Source organism: Musca vetustissima, unplaced genomic scaffold (genome assembly GCF_032173495.1).
Source record: "Musca vetustissima isolate MV318-11 ecotype Yass unplaced genomic scaffold, APGP_CSIRO_Mvet_v1 utg8116, whole genome shotgun sequence".
Classification (NCBI taxonomy): Eukaryota; Metazoa; Arthropoda; class Insecta; order Diptera; family Muscidae; genus Musca; species Musca vetustissima.
The window spans coordinates 194574-214304 of NW_026878450.1; the positions used below are offsets into that span (position 1 = coordinate 194574).

Sequence of the window (19731 nt, forward strand, 5' to 3'; positions counted from 1 at the left end):
CGTGCTCTATATTTGCTTGGTTAGTTTGGGTGAATACTGTGTGGGAGGGGCGAGTAATTTACATTTCCTTTAAAGCTTTTAGCTATCGATAAATAGTTCACGGTTCCGTTTTCCAAAAAAGAATATGTTCAGTAAGCTGTAAATGAAAAATAAAAAAAAATATGTATTTAGTAAGTGAATTTTAACAGAATATGAAAATATAAAGAGTAAAGTCAAACGGGACTGAATATATGATACCCTACACCTCTTGGGATATGTATGTAAAAGATAATCTAAGCCATAGATACATACAAATACCTATAAATAACACATACACTTAACATATTTTCCTTCTTAAAATGTTATTTTTATTTATTTTATTTTTTTATATATACATATTATTTCATGTGATAATTTTGTTCATTAATTGATCGCATCATTAATTAATTAAGAAATTCAAAAGCTACACAAAAATTGTCACACATCCTACACACATGTGTATGTATGTTTTTGTGTATGTGTGTGTGCGTGTATTATTTGCAGCAGACGCCTAAACGTCTTAAATACATTTATTAATTAATAACAATGTATAAAAAATTTCAAGTTCAATATTATTTCCTTACTTATAGAAAGATCAACCACCAACAATAATAATGGATATGTAAGGCGCTTACTCACACACATGCACACACAAACATGTTTATTATGCAAGTCAATGATCTTCAATTAATTAATTGTCATTGAGTTGTTCTTGTTGTGGGACAAATAGTTATGGGTTCATAAAAATACCAACACCAACAGCAAACAAGAAAATCGTAATACGAAAATTGGTCTGGTTATAGGCGGACAAGCCCAAAATAAACCAATTAATGGCAATCGAATTGCCAATGGGTGGACCTGCACATCGTACAGCGTCAAGTGGATTAAATTAAAAACATGAGCATTTTATTTCGAAATTAATTATTAAAAAATAATACTTACTTAAAAATAATCCATAAAAAATAAATACTTTAAAATTGTATCTTATTAAGTGTGTGTTATTTAAAATTATAAGCATTTTAATTAAAATGAAAAGAATATTTTTTAATATGTTATAATAACTAGAATTATAATATTATAACTAAAATAATATAATTAAAAACCAGTGAGCGTAGCAGTATAGTCGGACGGGGCCGACCATATGATACCCTACACAACTTCCACGAAAATCTAACTTTTTGTTGTTCTATGTTCTGAGCTTGGGCAATATTTCGCGATATTTGCACCATTTTGACCGACTAGAAGTTCACAAATATTACTAATATTCAGTACAGCTCTTTTAATTATTTGTCCAGATGCACTTTACCATGAGTTGTGTTGTGATGTTCGCTTTCAATTGTGGCATATAGATCGACTCGAAAAAATACAAAAAATTATGTTTTCGGTCCACTTCATTCCAATATTATTATCTGATCATCGTCGAAATCATAGGCATTGCCCTTGACCATACCTGGATCCTCATGGAAAATTTCAAAGCGATCTGCGCTATATTTCAGACCTCTAGTCTGGTAATGGGTTACTAAATAATATCTGATTACGTAAGTACCGGTAAACATTTAAGTGTAAATCCCACATCCGAATACATACGACAAAGTAATTGGTATCAATTTGAAGGCCAACCACTCCTCGTGAATATATTGTCAACTTCTCGGGTCTAGGTCCTTCAGGAGTAAATCTATACGCTATAGAATACAATTTTTTTAATTTTTCACACAAAAGTCAGGGTCCGTTTGACCCACTAAATATTGACCGATCTTTATCAAAACAGGCATGCTTATTCTTTGACCCGATCCCCTTCTCCATGCAAAAATTCGCGGTGTTTGGGTTATAATTGCGGCCTCTGGAGCGACCAGAAAAATCGACAAAAATAAAGTTTTTGGTCCATTTCATCCCATAAATATTAACCGATCTTTTCCAAAAACAATAGGGATCTTCATTGGCCAGAACCCATTCTACATGCAAACTTTCGTGAAGATTGGTCCATAATTGTGGCCTGTATCGTGTTTACAAATTATAATGGACAGACGGACGGACACACATATCTAGATCGACTCCGCTAGTCGAGATATGACGATCGGTATACTTAAAGGTGGGTCTAGGACCAATATTTCGCGGCGTTAGAAACTTTTGAGCTGCACAAAGCTAAAATACCCTGACAACATAGTTTTGTAGGGTATAAATATAAAACCATAATTTGAAAATCCCCACATATTTTTTTAAACTAAATAATTTTAAAACAACTATGCAGACTTTAAAATTGAATTTTATTAAGTAAGTTATAAAAATAAATTGGAAAAAAAAATATTTTTTTTGAACAACAAAATAAATGAAATACTTGCTCATTTTCTTAAATAAAATGTGAAATAATTTTAAAAAAATTTAAAAACTCAATATTATTTCAATTTAAATAATCACATTTGAAAAAAATCATTGATTAAAACATATATTAAAATATCCATAACTAGCATATGCCCGCAACTTCCTTAGCGAATGTAGGAAATACTTAAACATGTATTAACATATTATTTTAATATCGACCATATATTAAATTTGAGTACCATTTAGTACCAAATTTCATGATTCGAGCTCTAAAAGTTCATCCAAATCCAAATTTGACCAAATTTAGTTCCATTTAGCACACATTATTTCCACAAGTACCCTCCTCAACCATCCAATAAAACTTCCTGCATACCCAGATCGTATACCTCCACAATGAATCCAAATTCATATTTCAGTATTCCAACTCTATTGGTTCACCCACAATTTAATTTGAACCAAATTTAGTACACAGTAGTACATATTTCCAAAACGTCTTACTTACCGCATATCTACACCACCACAGTAATCCTAAATTCTAGTTTCAAGATTCCAACTCTTTCGGTTCACCCAAAAATCAAATCGTACTAAATTTAGTACATAGTAGTACCAATTCCCAAACCCTCCTACATACCCCAATCCTACACCTCCACAGTGATCCTAAATCAAAATTTCAGGATTTCACCCACAATTCAAATTGTACCAGATTTAGTACACAGTTGTACGAATTTCCAAAACTTCCTACTTAACTCAAACCAACACCCGCACAGTGATCCTAAATCCAAATTTCAGGATTCCAACTCCATCGGTTCACCCACAATTTAAATTGTAACAAATTTAGTACACATTAGTACACATTTCTAAAACTTCCTACATATTTCAATCTTAAACCTCCACAGTGATCCTGACTCAAAATTTCATGATTTTAGCTCTATTGGTTTACCTAAAATTCAAATTGTACCCAATTTAGTACCCATAAGTATTAATTTGTTAAACTGAATCCTGACCCTAATCCTACATTCCTACAATGATCCTAACTCCAAATTTCATTGTTCCAGCTGTATTGGTTTACCCAAATCCAAATTGTACCAATTATAGTACGATTTAGTACTTTTCGTACACATAAGTAAAAAATTTCCAAAACTACGTACATATTCCAATCCTACACTCCGACGGTAATGTTACTTTCAATTTTCAGGATTCCAGCTCCATTTGTACCTCCAAATCAAATTTGTAACAAATATAGTACCATTTAGTACTTTTCGTACACGTGAGTACACGCTTTCAAAGCCATCACCTTTAATATACTCTACATCTCAACCCTAATTTGCATTCCAAATTTCAAGTTCTTAGCTCAATCCATTCACATGCTACAGATTTGTACCAAATTTAGTACATTTTCGTACTTTTCGGATAGTTACAGTTCGAATTTCCAAAAACCCTTTGGTACACTCCATCAACGACCACCAAACCAAATTTCAGAGTTCTAGCTCTACCGGTTCGCCAAATACAAATGATACCACATTTAGTACTTTTCATACCGTTCTAGTACGAATTTCCAAAAACCCAGCCTTATCTGTCACATTTGGACCAAGAGTGACCCTCACCCAAAATTTCAAGATTCTAGCTTCAGCCGTTTCGACTGGGCGTTGATGAATCGTTAAGGGGACCCGGCTTCAAAAAATTTGAATTTGTATTTCGATTTAATTTGAACCTACACTAATTCAAGAATGTTCCTATAAATTTTCAAGTGAAAATCTCGACAATTGTTGAAGATAGTGCCGATTTATTGTATTAGCATCAAACTTTAAAAAAACTTTTTTGAAGAATACACGATATTTATATATGTTTTGAAAACAATTATTTTAAGAAATCAACGTTAAAATTGTATACCAAAATAACTTTTTAAAAATCTACGCATAGATTCAGAAAATAATAAATAACCTAAACCTTACACGACAATTTGGTCAAATGGTCAAAAATAGGAACATTTTTTATAGGCCCGCCATTTTCTTAATTACTATGCGGTGTTAATAATCTTAGTTCATACCAGAACCAGACACGTACTAGTTTGCATGCCGTTGAAATTTTTGGATTCGGACAATTTTTTATAATAAAAACCAATATAACAACAATAATTATATCTATTGATTTTCTTATCCTTTAAGCCTTCTAATACATATATATACAAATTTACAGGTCTTCAATATAAGGCCAGTCCTTTGAAAATCGCCGAAATTTCAAATCGTGAACAGGGGATTCACTTAATACTATTTTAAGAATTATTAAAAGACTTTCAAAAATATATTTCTTAAATACAACTTAGATTAAAATTAAAACTAATACATAAAAAAAAAACTTAAAAGTCTGTGTTAATGACTCTGATAAAATCCAATTTTTAACTACGACAATAAATTAATAAAATTAGCATAAATAGAGACCCATCTGTGTGCCATTAACACTACAAAGATCATAAAAACCCATATCATCAGAAACCGGTTCAAAGCCAAAAACTTTGTAATTTAAATATTCGACATAGTTTACTAACTGTTTTATGCTTCTTAGCAGCTTGTGCTACACACTCGGTGCTATGTACGTACATCGGTAATGCATTCGCTGCAAAGCTAGTTACAACGCCACCACCTATGCTGGTGAACCGCATTGGAAAAGAAGAAAACACACACATGAAACCTCCATCCAATCCAACTAACAATAAAAATGTAACCAAGGCAAACACATGAACAAGACAAAAACAACAACAACGACAAACACAAACTACGGCCGATGCTAGCTGCCTGTTTTCCCATTGGTCTTAAGAAAGCAATTTTATCTGGTTTATAGCAGATACTACCAGACATACTGGCACGAGCCAGTTTCTGTATGAAAGCGGAAAGATACACCAATACATAGATGCCTTGATGGGGGTATTGGAGAAGAGAGAAGTCGGCCATTAGCCAGTCTTTCATCCGTCCATTCATCCTCTGGCCACTAACCACTACAATGATGACATTAATAAGAAAAAAAAGAGCGACACACAAGACCGCCAATGAATTTGAAGTAATAGACATTGCCAATAAAGGAGAAGGAATAGCCGAAGAGCTCAATGATCGTTTATGTACATATCATGTACGCTGGTTCGTCTAATGGTGTTGGAGGAGAAAGAGAACTCTTTTTACATTGTGAGTAATTGAATTGAGTACCGCAATGGGTTTCAATCAAAGAATATCAACAACAGCGGTTAGCAGACGCCAATGTAGTTGCCGGCCAAAGGCAACCAGCCAGCCAGCCATCCATGGCATTTCTTCATTGACTGACTCAGTTAATAAAATAACAACAACAAAAAACGAGTGACAAATCACATAAACGTTCTTTGATTAATTCGATGAAATTCGATACCATTGTGCGCCGATATTAGGGTATAACGATTTTCAAAGGCATTTAATTTTGACAGAACGAAGAAGTGGGGTAGAGTCGTTAAGGAAACACCAAGTGAGGGAGTTAAGGAAACACCAAGACTTGAAAACCTGGAGCAAGCTAAGTAACTGAAATGTTCCCTGGAAGGAACTTAAAGGCTAGGGTAACTGAAGAGCCCAAAGGAGTAAAAACGCAAAGTTCGTCCGGGTCGAACTTCTTATACCCTCCACCATAAAGTGGACATTTAAAATATCAGTAATCGATCGGGATCTTAATAAATGACGAGTAAATTTTTGGTGGCAAGATTTAACGCCTAATTAGAACCAAATTATAGCCAATTAAATTAAAAGACGTACCTAAAATGCCGGATTATGGGTACCGTTATATGTGGCGCATTCCTAAAAAGTAGACCAATATCAATCATTTTTGGCAGGGAGATTTGCTATCCAATGAGAATTCAAAATTCTTTATTAAAGCCAATTTGGTTGGAAAACTTGCCTCAAAACTCGCCAAAATATCGAATAATAGGAAGCTCCGCTACATTGGGGACTATGTAGCGGTAAGGAGATTTGCTACCCAAGAGTAACTCTGAGTACCAAATTATGTCAATTCGACTGGAAAAGTGTCCAAAATCCTCAAAATTCCGAATAATGGGGGATGTCGTTATATGAGGGTCATTCTCTATCGTAGACCGATATGGATAATTTTGGTAGAGAGGTTTGCTAACCAATGAGAATTCAAAATTTCAAACTATAGCCAATTTTGTGGAAAACCCTAACCTATTTCCCCAAACTATCGATTAATAGGGAGTATCGTTATATAGGAGCTGACATAAAAAGTTGACCGATTAATTAATTTTTGATAGGGAGATTTGCTATTCAATGGGAACTCGAAATATGAAAATATAGCCATTTCGATTGAAAAAGTGCCAAAAATCACCAAAATCCTGAATATTGAATGTCCCGTTATATGGGGCTACACCAAAAAGTTGACCGATATATACCATCTTCAATACCAAACCTCGTAGGTGTAATAACAATGTATGTGCAAAATTTCGTATCTTAAATATTGCGAGCTCTGTCGCGATTTCAACAGACGGACATGCATAAATCGACATAGACTTTTATTCTGACAGGGTTTCTTGTGAATATTTTGATGTGTTGCAAACAGAATTACTATTTTAATGGTGGAGGGTATAGATGTAAGTTATGATTTTATGGGATTTAAAGCTGTAGTCCAGCGAACCGAAAACTGAAGTGGATATAAATGACCAAACGACTTCTTGTACTGTATTAAATACAGAGATTTATGTGCGAGATTCCTGACCCTAAGAACAGATCTCATGATATGAGGCCCAAAATAAGAGATTACAAGAAGAGCAATAAAATTTAGATACGAAGAACTAAAATGAACTAATGAACGGACGTTAGATATGGAACTGGGAAACTAAAATGAACTAAGGAACCATTTCAAAGCATGAATGGGCAGAGGGATGTGTTAAGCTAAGCAGCTCAGCTGAGCAAGATTTACTTGCGAGATTCCAGACTTCGAGAACAGATCTCAAGATATGTGGTCCAAAATAAGTCGGGAATAAGAGATTACAAGAAGAACAATAAAATTGAGACACGACGATAAAATGAACTAGTGCACGGAAGTATGTTATGAAAGGGGAAACTAAAATGAACTAAGGAATCATTCCAGAGCAAGAAAAGATTGTGAGCTGTGGTAAGGTAAGCGGCTCAGCTGTGCTGCTAGGTTAAAAAAATAAAACAGAATTTGGGCTAAGAAACTAATGAGAGTTGAGGAAACTAAAATGAACTATGGAACCAGTTCAGATCAAGAAAGGACAGTGGGCTGTGTTAAGCTAAGCGGCTTAGCAGAGCTACGATGTTACACGGAAATAGTGATGGGAAATGAACTATGTAACTGAATGTGGGCTATGAAACTGATGCGAGCTGAAGAAACTAAAATGTTCTAAGTAACTCCTTCAGATCAAAGAAAGGTGTTTGTTTTAGTTGGGCTAAGGGACTCAATTGAGATACGGATTAAAAAGAACTAGTGAACGGAATTAAGATATGAAACCGAATGTTATCTACGAAACTAAGGCGAGTTGGGGTAAAATGAGCTAAGAAGCCACTTTTGAGCTATGGAACCATTTCCATTTCAAGAAAGAGTAGTGGGATGTATTGAAGTGGAACAACAAGGTTGAAATGAACTAGTTAATGGAAAATTAAGGTATTGCACAGGATTTTGTTCAAGTAAAACTAAAATGAGCTAAAGAACCAAGAGTCCTTGAGAACAGTTCCACTGTGATAATAAGTGTTGTTAAGTGCTAAGATCTAAGCAATGGAAATAAGCTCGAGAACTGTTAAGTTCTGAAGTCAATTAGAGAACTGTAGTATGCTGGGGATGCATAGTGAACTATGTAATTGAAGTGAACTAAGGCATAGAGTGATCTTGGAACATGAATAGTAAAATGTTCCAGTATTTTAGGGAACGGTGCAGTGCTATGGAAATAAACTAAAGTTAGTGTGATTGACGTATTGAGCTGCAGCGACTACCTTGGCTAGGTCATGTTGTGAGAATGGATGAAGATGCCCCAGCCCAAAAGGCATAAAAAAGCGAACCAGCTGATGGTTCACGCAGAACGGTAAGGCCACGAATAAGATGGAAAGATCAAGTAAAAGACAACATTGCCGAATATAATCTTTCAAATTGGAAAAACTGCGCAAAAGACCGGCACACCTGTAAATCTTTTTTTAAGCTCGACCTATGGAACGAAAGTTCTGTCACAAGCCAGGTAAGTAAGTAAGTAAGTATGTGTTGTGATTGAATCAGGATATGGAAATAAAATAATGAGAAAAGATAAATGTCTGAAAAAGTTTAGGGACCTGATATGAAGTGTAGAACTGCAGAATACTAAAGTGAATCTCGAAATTGAAATAAGGAGTAATGGAGATAAATTAAGAATTATTACAGATGTGAACTAGAGAATGTACGTAATGAAGGTAAGGTGAGATCTTATTCCGAAAACGGATATCGTATTGTATTTCCTTTATAAAAATATTGCATGAAAGAGAAGTGGGTTAGGCAATAGACCTTCTCTTGAAGTTAAAGGTAAAGAGAATGTGAAAAGAAAAATATCGAATTTCATTTTAGTAAGAAAGTTGTCAAAACAGCAATGCTGAAGTATTCATATAACGATTCCTACATCTATTTCCTACATACTCTAATATAAAAATCTATCATTCTTTTTAATATATTTGCATTTCCTCACAATGATAAAATTCAATTGCCAGCCGCACGTTGTAAGTGTTTTTATTTATTATTTGTGTTTTATTTGTCTTTTTTTTGTGATTACAACAAACAAATCAACAGCCAGACAACAGAAGTTTTACAGACGCCGCATCACGTACGACGAGTACTCATCAGTTTTCCTTCAAATTGGTTAATTGATTTTGATTGTTTTGCATGGAATATTACAATTTTCTTAAATTATTTCTATAACAAATTAATGGCAATAAGTCATTTTTTTTAGTTCTGGTTAAGAGGCAAAAACTATATATTCACAGTTGTAAAAAAGAAAAAGAATGTAATCATATAAATTTACAGATGTTTGATTAAAGGTGAGAGTGTGTCTCCGGACTGCAAGAAACTTTGGAATATGACATGAGAAATTTAATTGGTATTGGATGATTGATATGTGTCAGACATCCCATATAGTATAAATAAAAAATATAAATTTATAAAACATATAAAAATATTAAGGAGACAACTGGTCTTTATAAAGACTAATTTGTCTGTATAGAGACCACAGATCTTTATAAAGACCAATTGGTCTGTATAGAGACCACACAGGTCTTTATAAAGACCAATTGGTCTGTATAGAGACCACACAGGTCTTTATAAAGACCAATTGGTCTGTATAGAGACCACACAGGTCTTTATAAAGTCCAATTGGTCTGTATAGAGACCACACAGGTCTTTATAAAGTCCAATTGGTCTGTATAGAGAACACAGGTCTTTATAAAGACCAATTGGTCTGTATAGAGAACACAGGTCTTTATAAAGACCAATTGGTCTGTATAGAGACCACAGGTCTTTATAAAGACCAATTGGTCTGTATAGAGACCACACAGGTCTTTATAAAGACAAATTGGTCTGTATAGAGACCACACAGGTCTTTATAAAGTCCAATTGGTCGGTATAGAGACCACACAGGTCTTTATAAAGTCCAATTGGTCTGTATAGAGACCACAATTAAAGTCCAATTGGTCTTTAGAGACCACACAGGATTCTTTTAGAGTATGTTGCAGACATTCATTTGGTTATATATAATTCACGTTTTTTTACAATTATGTATGCTATTTTACCGGAGGCTTATTTCGATTGAATTTTATTTGTGACTTCAAACAATAGAAAGCAATTCAGATAATTTACCCTAGACATGTCAATCTGATCGATTTGTCATTTATTTGGTAATCATTCAAATATATATACGCAAAATTTATAAAGACCAATTGGTCCAAAGGTTTTTATTCAAAGGTCTTTAAACATTATTTTTCCATGTCGAATTAATTATATCCTACACAACTATGTTGTCATGGTATTATAGCTTAGTGCAGCTCCAAAAGTTTGTAACGCCGCGAAATATTGGTCCTAGACCCACCTTTAAATATAACCATCGTTATATCTCGACTAGCTGAGTCGATCCACACATGTGTGTCCGTCCGTCTGTCCATTATAGTTTGTAAACAACTATGGACCCATTGTCACGAAATTTTCCATGTAGGATGGGTTCTGGCCAATGAAGACCTCTAGTGTTTTTGGAAAAGATCAGGGGATGAAATGGACGAAAAACTTAATTTTTGTCGTTTTTTCTGGTCGCTCCAAAGGCCGCAATTATGGCCCAAACACCGCGAATTTTTGCTTGGAGATGGGGATCGGGTCAAAGAATAAGCATGACTGTTTTGATAAAGATCGGCCAGTATTTAGCGGGTCAAATAGACCCTGACTTTTGTGTGAAAAATTACAAAATTGTTATTATGGGGCGTATATACTTGCTCCTGAAGGACATATACCCGAGAAGTTGACAATATATCCAAGAGCAGTTGTTGACCTTCACAATTTTTTATTTTATGGCGTAAAAATTCACTTCAAGAAAAATAAGTTTGGCAAAAATTCCAGGGTTAGAAAGTGGAGTTGTTGACCTATAATCGGTAAAAAGGGTGCAAATATCACGAAATATTGGCCAAGCTCTAAATATAAAAGCGCAGAAAGTTAGCTTTTCGTGGTAGTTGTGTAGGGTATCATATGGTCGGCCCGTCCGACTATACTGCTCCGCTCACAGTTTTTTTTATAATTTCAACAACATTCCAATACAACAACATTTCAATAACATTCCATTTCTTTAATAATTTGCAAAGATTCTTTTGTATGTTGCAGACATTCATTTGTTTATACATAATTCACGTTTTTTTACAATTATGTATGCTATTTTACCGGAGGCTTATTTCGATTGAATTTTATTTGTGATTCTAAACAAAAGAAAGCAATTCAGATAATTTACCCTAGACATGTCAAACTGATCGATTTGTCGTTTATTTGGTAATCATTCAAATATATATACGCAAAATTTTAAATGTTGTTGTTGGTACGATGTATTTTGCTATAGAGAATATTTTAAACGATATTTTAAAGAGAACCCAAAAAATTTTGAATTAATAATTATTATATATTATCATGTAAATAGTCTGAGACCAAAAAAAAATCACAGTGCTACGAAATTAAATTATTACAGCTTAACGGAAGTATAAACTACAAATGATTAGTACTTTACACATCTCAATTATGTCTTATTTAAATGTATATATTCTGTTTATTTATTTAACAAATTAGCAAATCAATCGAATCAAATACAATTCAATTAAAATATTTGTTAAAAACGAAAGAAAAAAAAATCTTCCACGACATTAACAAGATTGAAAAATTGATTTAATTCATTAAAAACAGCTAATAAAGGTAAATTAGTGTCAATTCACAGATTTCATGTGAAATGAAATGTCGTCACAAAAATTGTTTTTTTGGCAGCAGCAGAGCGTTTACAAATATTTTTTTATTATCATTAACATAATAAATATTTGTAATTTCATTCAACGTGTTTTGAAGATTGTTTGCTTAAGTTGTTTCCCCTGTTTTCTGTAAGAATTTTTTTTTTTGCTTGTCAAATGAAGCGTTATTTTTATCAAAAAAAATTAGACCGTTAAGCAAACGTTATGAATAATAGTATAGAATTTGTTAAATAAATAATAAGATACGATATTAAGGTGTCATCAGTTAATTTGTTAAATATAAGTTTAATGATGTTGTGTGTATATACGTGGAAAGCTTATAATATTGTTATTATATCGAATGAAAATAATAATCTACAGGGGTATACTTATGTGTATTTTGAGAAGTGATACTTCCGAACAATATGTCCTAATTCATATTAGGCGAGTTTAATTGCGGCAAGTCTTTGTTTGAAGGAGAGAGGGGCAAGGGGAATAGAAATTGAAAAAATTGCTCGTACCGGCAATTTTCTTTCAATTCGTTTTGTGTATTTTGTTTGTAGTGTCAGTAATTTGAAATACCAATCCAGAACATTGTCACAAAATGTAAAAAAAAAAAAAAATATTTTTGAAATCGAATTGTCTTGTATAGACGATTGAAGCTAGTTCAAAAGAGAACGATAAAAATTGCCGCAAGTAAACTCGCCTAATATAAATCAGGACTATGTAAAAAATGCCACAGTGGAGTGAAGTAAACGGTGTAAGTAGTAGGTTAAAACCATTGCTTAAAAAAACGTTTATTTATTAAACCCATTATTAAGAAGACTGCAAAACGTTGGAATTTTTATTCGATTCATGACCTAAATGTCATGAATGGGTGTGGGGTGAGTGGAAAGGAGGCCAATTTTAATTTTGTTCTTCGAATTTCTTCCTTTTTAGAGCACACAATGGTTTAAATCCTCCGGTTAAAGACAAGATCATTAGACAAAATATAAGCGAGCTAAAGTTGTTATATCCTTCTGCCTTTTGAAATCCTCTAAGATCAAAGTTTGAAATTTTGCACATACATTCCTACTACTCCTAGGACATTTGGTATTGAAAATGGGATATATCGGTCCACATTTTGGTATAGCCTAACATTAAAATACCCTCAATATTCGGTATTTTGGAGAGTTTGGCGATTTTTTACCGAATCGGCTGCAATTTGATATTTTGGATTCTCATTGGGTAGCAACTCATCCAACCAAGATATTTGAACTTTTTAGGATAGGCCTCACAAACCGTCCCTCCCCAATTTGGATATTTTAAAGAATATTGTCATGTATTTCAACGCAATTTGTTATTAATTTTATATTTTGATTCCTGGTGGGGTAGAAAATCTTCTTAAAATATCACTATTGGGCCAAGATTCGGAATACCTTCCGTGCAACGCTAGACTCTATTATTGATTATTAAGGAAAATTTCAGAACGTTTTCAAGCAAATTGGCTGTAGGTGGATATTTTAGGTTTTTATTCGATATTTCATCATCATACCAAAAATTCGCTAGACTCTATTATTGATTATTAAGGAAAATTTCAGAACGTTTTCAAGCAAATTGACTGTAGGTGGATATTTTAGGTTTTTATTCGATATCTCATCATCATACCAAAAATTGGCAATGGCATAGCCCCCATATAGAACTTTTGATTGATTGTATGTATTTTAAATGTCTACCTTAGGGTGCCGATATTTTAGCGAGTGTTGTCATCTTTTTCAATTTAATTTTTTTTTTAATTTTATATTTCGAATTATTTTTATACCCTACACAACTATGTTGTCAGGGTATTATAGCTTTTTGCAGCCCCAAGAGTTTGTAATGCCGTGAAATATTGGTCCTAGATCCACCGTTAAGTATACCGATCGTCATATCTCGACTAGCTGAGTCGATCTAGACATGTGTGTCCGTCCATTATAATTTGTAAACACAATGCAGGCCACAGTTATGGACCAATCTTCACGAAATTTTGCATATATGATGGGTTCTGGCCCCTATTGTTTTTGGTAAAAATTGGTTAATATTTAGGGGATGAAATGGACGAAATACTTAATTTTTGTCGGTTTTTCTGGTCGCTCCAGAGGCCGCAATTATTACCCGAACATTGCGAAATTTTACATGGAGAAGGGGATCGGGCCAAAGAATAAACATGTCTGCTTTGATAAAGATCGGTCATTATTTAGCGGGCCAAATGGACTCTGACTTTTGTGTGAAAAATTACAAAATTTGAATTATATGGCTTATATATTTACTCCTGAAGGATATAGACCCGATAAGTTGATAGTATATCCAAGAGGAGTGGTTGACATTTAAATTGATACCAAATATATTGATGTATCTATTCGGATGTGGGAGTAACACTTAAATATTTACAGGTGCTTACGTATTCAGATATTATTTAGTAACCCATTACCAAATTAGAGGGCGGAAATATAGCGCTGATCGCTTTGAAATTTTCCATGAAGTTCCAATTATGGTCAAGGACAACGCCTATAATTTTCGGTGATGATCAGAATAAAATTTTGGGATGAAGTGGGCCGAAAACTTTATTTCTTTTTGTGTTTTCTAGTCGAATATAAGCCGAACAACTCAACCCACGGTGAAGGGAATATGGACAAGTAAGTAGAAGAGCTGTACTGAAATTTTGTAATATTCGGAACATGTAAAGAAGATTTTCTGGCAAGTCGGGGCAAATATCACGAAACATAGCCCAGGCTCGGAATAAACATCCGAGTTACGTGGTAGTTGTGTAGGATATCATATGTTCGGCCCCGTCCGACTATACTGCTCCGCTCACTGGTTTTCATTTTACTTTGAGGATTTATTAAAAAAATGTAATTTTGCATTTCGGATTTTGAATCTAAGTTACCGGATTACAACAAATTTGACTCTTTAAAAATTTCAAATTATTTTTAGGCGTATAAAAGGGTAAAATGGATGATATAGTTAATAGTTCGACTATATCGTTAAGTGTACTATATATTGAAAATTCTAGCATTACAAATAAGGGGAAGAATTAAAAAATAAACTATTTTAAAAAGTTGTTTCGCGTTTGTTGACATCCTTGTTTTATATTCCGGTCCTTTAAATATTGATGAGATCAATGTTGAGCATCTACAAAATTTTTCGAAGATTTGGTAATGCCCAAAACGAGCATCTCATTAGATTTTTTTTTTTGTATTTTAAAATTAATTACATTTCAAAGAAATTTTTAAAATTTTTTAAAAAAGGCCTGAATTTTAATTGTGGCAATAATCTGAAATTCCAAAAAAAAATATCAAATTGAGACAATCAAAACTTCCTAATAAGTACATATTTTAGAGTGCGTTTTTAGAGTATAAAATTTAATAGATTAAAAATCGATTCGATTTTATTCTATCTTAATTTGTCATAGTGTAACATGAAATAAAATATTATTAATTAAAGCATAATAATTACATAGATCAACAATTGAGTCCGAATATTCTAGATATGTCAATAAATCATTCATAATAATAGTAAACTATTTTACAACTCAATACTCTATAATTAAAATATTCTAAACAGACACGCACACTCTTATTCTGATTACAAAAAAACAAGTTATAAACATTTACACGAAATTCATTTCAAAGTTCTAAAAAAAATGTGTTCTCTATTTTTCCAGAAGGAGTAAACAACATATTAAACAAAACTATTATAAAATATTATAACAAAAAAATAATAAATTACAAAAAATTAATTAAAACAATAATTGAATAATTTTTGAAGAACTTACCGTCTTGAAAGCACCGTTTCCTATGCCAAAATTGTTTCTTCACCAAAAATGTTCTGAATTGTATTTGCAGTATTGTGCCGCGATTGTTCCGGTATTTCATTAACGTGAATTAAATGCGAATGTTTAAAACAAATCCAAAATTCAGATTTGATTTAAAACCAAAACAAAATTAAATTATTAGTGTTTGCTAGTCCTTTAGCAAACAAAAGGACATTTGTCCAGTTTTAATTGCAACACAAATTTTAAATTAAAATTCGGTTTTAATTGTATAAACTCCAATTAACACACTCTTTACAGATTCTAAAAATAAATCTAAAGCACAAAATTTAAATATTAATTATTATTTATAAATTTTATTTTTTTTTTTTTAATAATAAAACAATATTTTTTTTAATATCAACTAACATTCACGGCAGGAGTTCAGCTCACTTTTCTAAATTCAAATTTCTATTTTCTATTCCTTTTTTTGGATTCGCTATTATTTTTTCTTTTCTTCTTCTTCTTCTGCTTCACAAAACAACAATTTTCGTAGATGTCACCAAAAATTCGTAACGATCGTATTGACAATTTGCGAATAAATGCCTTTGATTATTTGGCCATGCTGGGTTTTATACATTGAGCACACAACATTCGTTTGGATATCTATGAAGCTCAGTTATTGTTATAATGTGTCTATGTATGGGTCCGTGCGTGCGCGTGTGTATGAATTCGCTGAAGCATCTCATGGTAATCAATGAGTTTGATTTTCTCTCACAGAACATCTTAGCCACTGAGTATCAGAGGCCGGTGCTACTCAATTGTTTGGGTGCACACAAACACACACACACGCCCTAATACATACACATAAAAACAAAACAAGGCTTTTACAAACAATTCTCATTTGACCACATCTCATTGGTGTTAGGCTTAAGAGTTTGGGTCTTTTCTATTTGGCATTTTTTTTCTCCAGAAATCTAGGAGATGTTAAACTATCATCGCTCTCCCTCTCTTTTAGGCTCCACAATGGGACTGGACAACACGTGAATTAATTGCCAACAATGTGTTCGTGTGTGTAGGTGTTTTTGTTTACTCTTTCTTCCCCAGATAATCATCATCGTGTTTTTTGCCAGGAAGAAATGTATTGTAATCTACTGTGAAATTCATTCTGTTAATCAATCGGATCGGTTTGAATTTATGTGTTCACACACACAGACACACATAAATATTAATGAAGACATAAAAGTCATTAAATAATTTAAGTTAATTTTATTTTTTATTTAACAACGTCGCATTTCAATTTTTAAAGAAAGAAAAAAAGCGAAACAGTGTTTGTCTTGCCCATTAGGAAAGTGTTTATTTGGAATCAAAAAATATCAAAATAAAGTGCCTTAATATAATCTTTATATCGTCAGAGACGGAATAATTATTTGGACAAATTCAAATTGACGTCTTCGCACTTCGCTCACAAAGAATGGTGGATTTTGAAATTCTGCGAAATATGTTTATTTGATTGTTATGCATGACGAAGTCGATCGATCAATTTGAATGTTTAGTTAACCTGTTATGGGTGTTTTGCATGGACGAGTTTGGTGACAAATGTAACTGGCAAACAAGTAAAACCTTCCATTGTTCGCCTGGGAGCGGAATTTTTATAAAACCTTCACCATCTACGTAGCTATATCTTCATAAATAGTATGACAGATGTTTTTTTTTTTTAATTCTCTGGGAAAACAAAATATCAAACAAAAAACTTTGATGTTCGAAAATTTATCTAAGACCTTGAGTATACCTCAAACGGGGACTGGGAACCATGGTAGGGATCTAGGCCCATGTATAGACCTAAATTGTAAATGATCTGGAAAAAAATAATTTACAGTAATCAAAAACCCAAAATGCTCAATTGTCGGTTCATATGGTATATATCATTAGATTGTTGGTAGAAAGAGAGTTAAAACTCAATGAGAACCCATAACAAGTGATTACAGCCTCTTCAGGTGAAAAATAGCCTGATATCGCCAAAATATCGAAAATTGGGGTATACCATTGTATGGACTGATATTGACAGTGAGAATCAAAAATTTAAAATTACACGATTTTCTGATGAAAACACATTTCTGAAATCTACAAAAGTCCGAAAATTGGAGGGTACCTTTATATGAGGTCTATACCTAAACATTGACCGATATTTACAATTTTCGGTAGTAACATTTGACACACAATGAGAAGTTTTATATATGGTTATATAGAAAGAACGACCGATATTGATAATCTTTGATAGGAACAGTTAAAAGTTGACTAAAGAGTTTTAATACCAACCACCCTGGGTGTAGGAGAAAAAGATATATGACTCAGACCGTGACGGCCAAAGATTCGTATGGTCAATAACTAGAAATACCTATAATTTAACTAGCATTTTAATAGAGGCAATTCGAGAGAAATATCCGGATTTCGAACATTTCCTTCGGCTGTTATTGGATTTAAAAATATTTAAAATGTTGACCATTTATGGAGGGAGGTACCAGAGGGAGTGATGCAATGGGACCCATCTTCGGACTTGATCTAGGCTTAGTAAAGTTAATAGGTTGTGCCAAGTTTGATTTAAAATTCGAATTCGCCTGATATTGGATTTTAAAATATTGAAAATATTTACCATTCGTGGGGGAGGTACCAGAAGGAGTGGACCAATGGGTCCCATCTTCGGACTTGATCTAGACTTGGTAAAGATAATAGGTTGAATAAAGTTGGGTTAAAATCGGACAGTCCGTTCGCATGATATTATAAAATTAATTTTTAGCACAATTTTGTGGGGGAGGTACCTGAAAAAGTGGACCGAATCCACATCCAAGTTTGAATGAAATCGGTTACAACCTTCGAGAGTTATGGTGCGCACCTGCTGCCCAGACAGGCAGACGGACGAACATTTGTAAATCGACTCCAAATGATCTGAAACAGATTTGGTCCAAAGAAATATGGTGTCCAAATCCAATAATTCGATAAGACACATTTTTGCCGCATCAAAGTGCATATACCGTACATTCGGTCGGACCAAACTTTTTGTACCCTCCACCACGTGGTGTGCATTCAACATTCCTTAAATCCGTCGGGACCTTTATATAGGTTGGAAAAACTGGGACTGGAACGCCGGAAATTAAGCGGGATCTTTGCAGCGGGATCTTTGCAGGGACTAGGGATTATTGTAAAACATGGACCTATATCAAACAAATTATACACACATATTTTTCGCCCTCCAAGATCCTAGAATGCCAAAATACACCCTCTTTGGCTGAAACATGCAGCTTAAAACTTTCCGAAATACCGAAAATGGAGTGGGACATAAACTTATACCGAAAATATTCTGCAGATATGTTTATCACATTAAGACACTTTGAAAAAGGGGATAACACCGTGCGGACCTTTATATGGAGGCTATACCAGAAGAACGTGGATCTATATTGATTATTTGCTGCATATATGTATGTCAGGCTCCAAAAACTCACAATAACAAATTTCAGCCTCCTCAGTTAAAAAACACGACTAAAACAAAATATCAAATACCGCAATTCGAGCGTTACCCTTATATGTGGGCTAGATCTAAAACATGGGCGGTTATATGGAGGTTATGGACCGTAATTGGTAGTAGAAACATCTGGCACAAGCACAGAACACAAAATATCAAATTAGTCTACAAAACACCAAATAATGGGGTATAGTGTTATATGGGGCCTACCCTGAAACTTGCGCCAATATTAATAATATTTTGTGTGTGAATCCGGAAATTTGGAGGTAGAATTATATATGGTCTCCAGTGGGGGTACCCACAATAATCGGAGTGACAAATTGAATATACACACTACCTATGCGATATTAAAATAAGGGTATATCCGCTCACCTCCGGTATTTTGAACACACTTTTTTAAATTTAAATTTTGCAGATGGTAAGAAACTATAGATCATGTAGAAGTTATGTATATTCCGATTAGAATGGTAACTCGAATTTTATTAAACATTTAACAAATATTTGATGTAATTAGATCATCGATAGATTGAAAATTTACTTTACTTGCAAGTTTCCTCTAATAACGACACCCTTCAATACATATATTTAGGCTTATATTTATCATTGCTCTACCTTTTATCTGCAAAATTTCTTTTCAAAGTCAA

The 19731-nt window shown here is 33.4% G+C and overlaps 1 protein-coding gene across 1 annotated transcript; it reads right to left on the reverse strand.

Moving 5' to 3' along the window:
* Window positions 1-78: 78 nt before the first annotated feature.
* LOC133323187 (uncharacterized) lies at window positions 79-15725 on the reverse strand. The gene is made up of 2 exons (XM_061532138.1): window positions 15588-15725; window positions 79-136 (listed from the first exon to the last, which is right to left on the reverse strand). Exons 1-2 carry the CDS (start codon window positions 15689-15691, stop codon window positions 79-81), a joined length of 162 nt encoding a protein of 53 aa, XP_061388122.1. The 5' UTR covers window positions 15692-15725.
* Between the last annotated feature and the right edge of the window lie 4006 nt (window positions 15726-19731).

Excerpts from the sequence above, each read along its gene's own strand:
- LOC133323187 (XM_061532138.1), bottom strand. The coding sequence starts at position 15,691 with ATGAAATACCGGAACAATCGCGGCACAATACTGCAAATACAATTCAGA. Across the intron at positions 137-15,587 it reads CGGTGCTTTCAAGACGGTAA|CTTACTGAACATATTCTTTT; the intron begins GTTCTTCAAAAA and ends TTTCATTTACAG.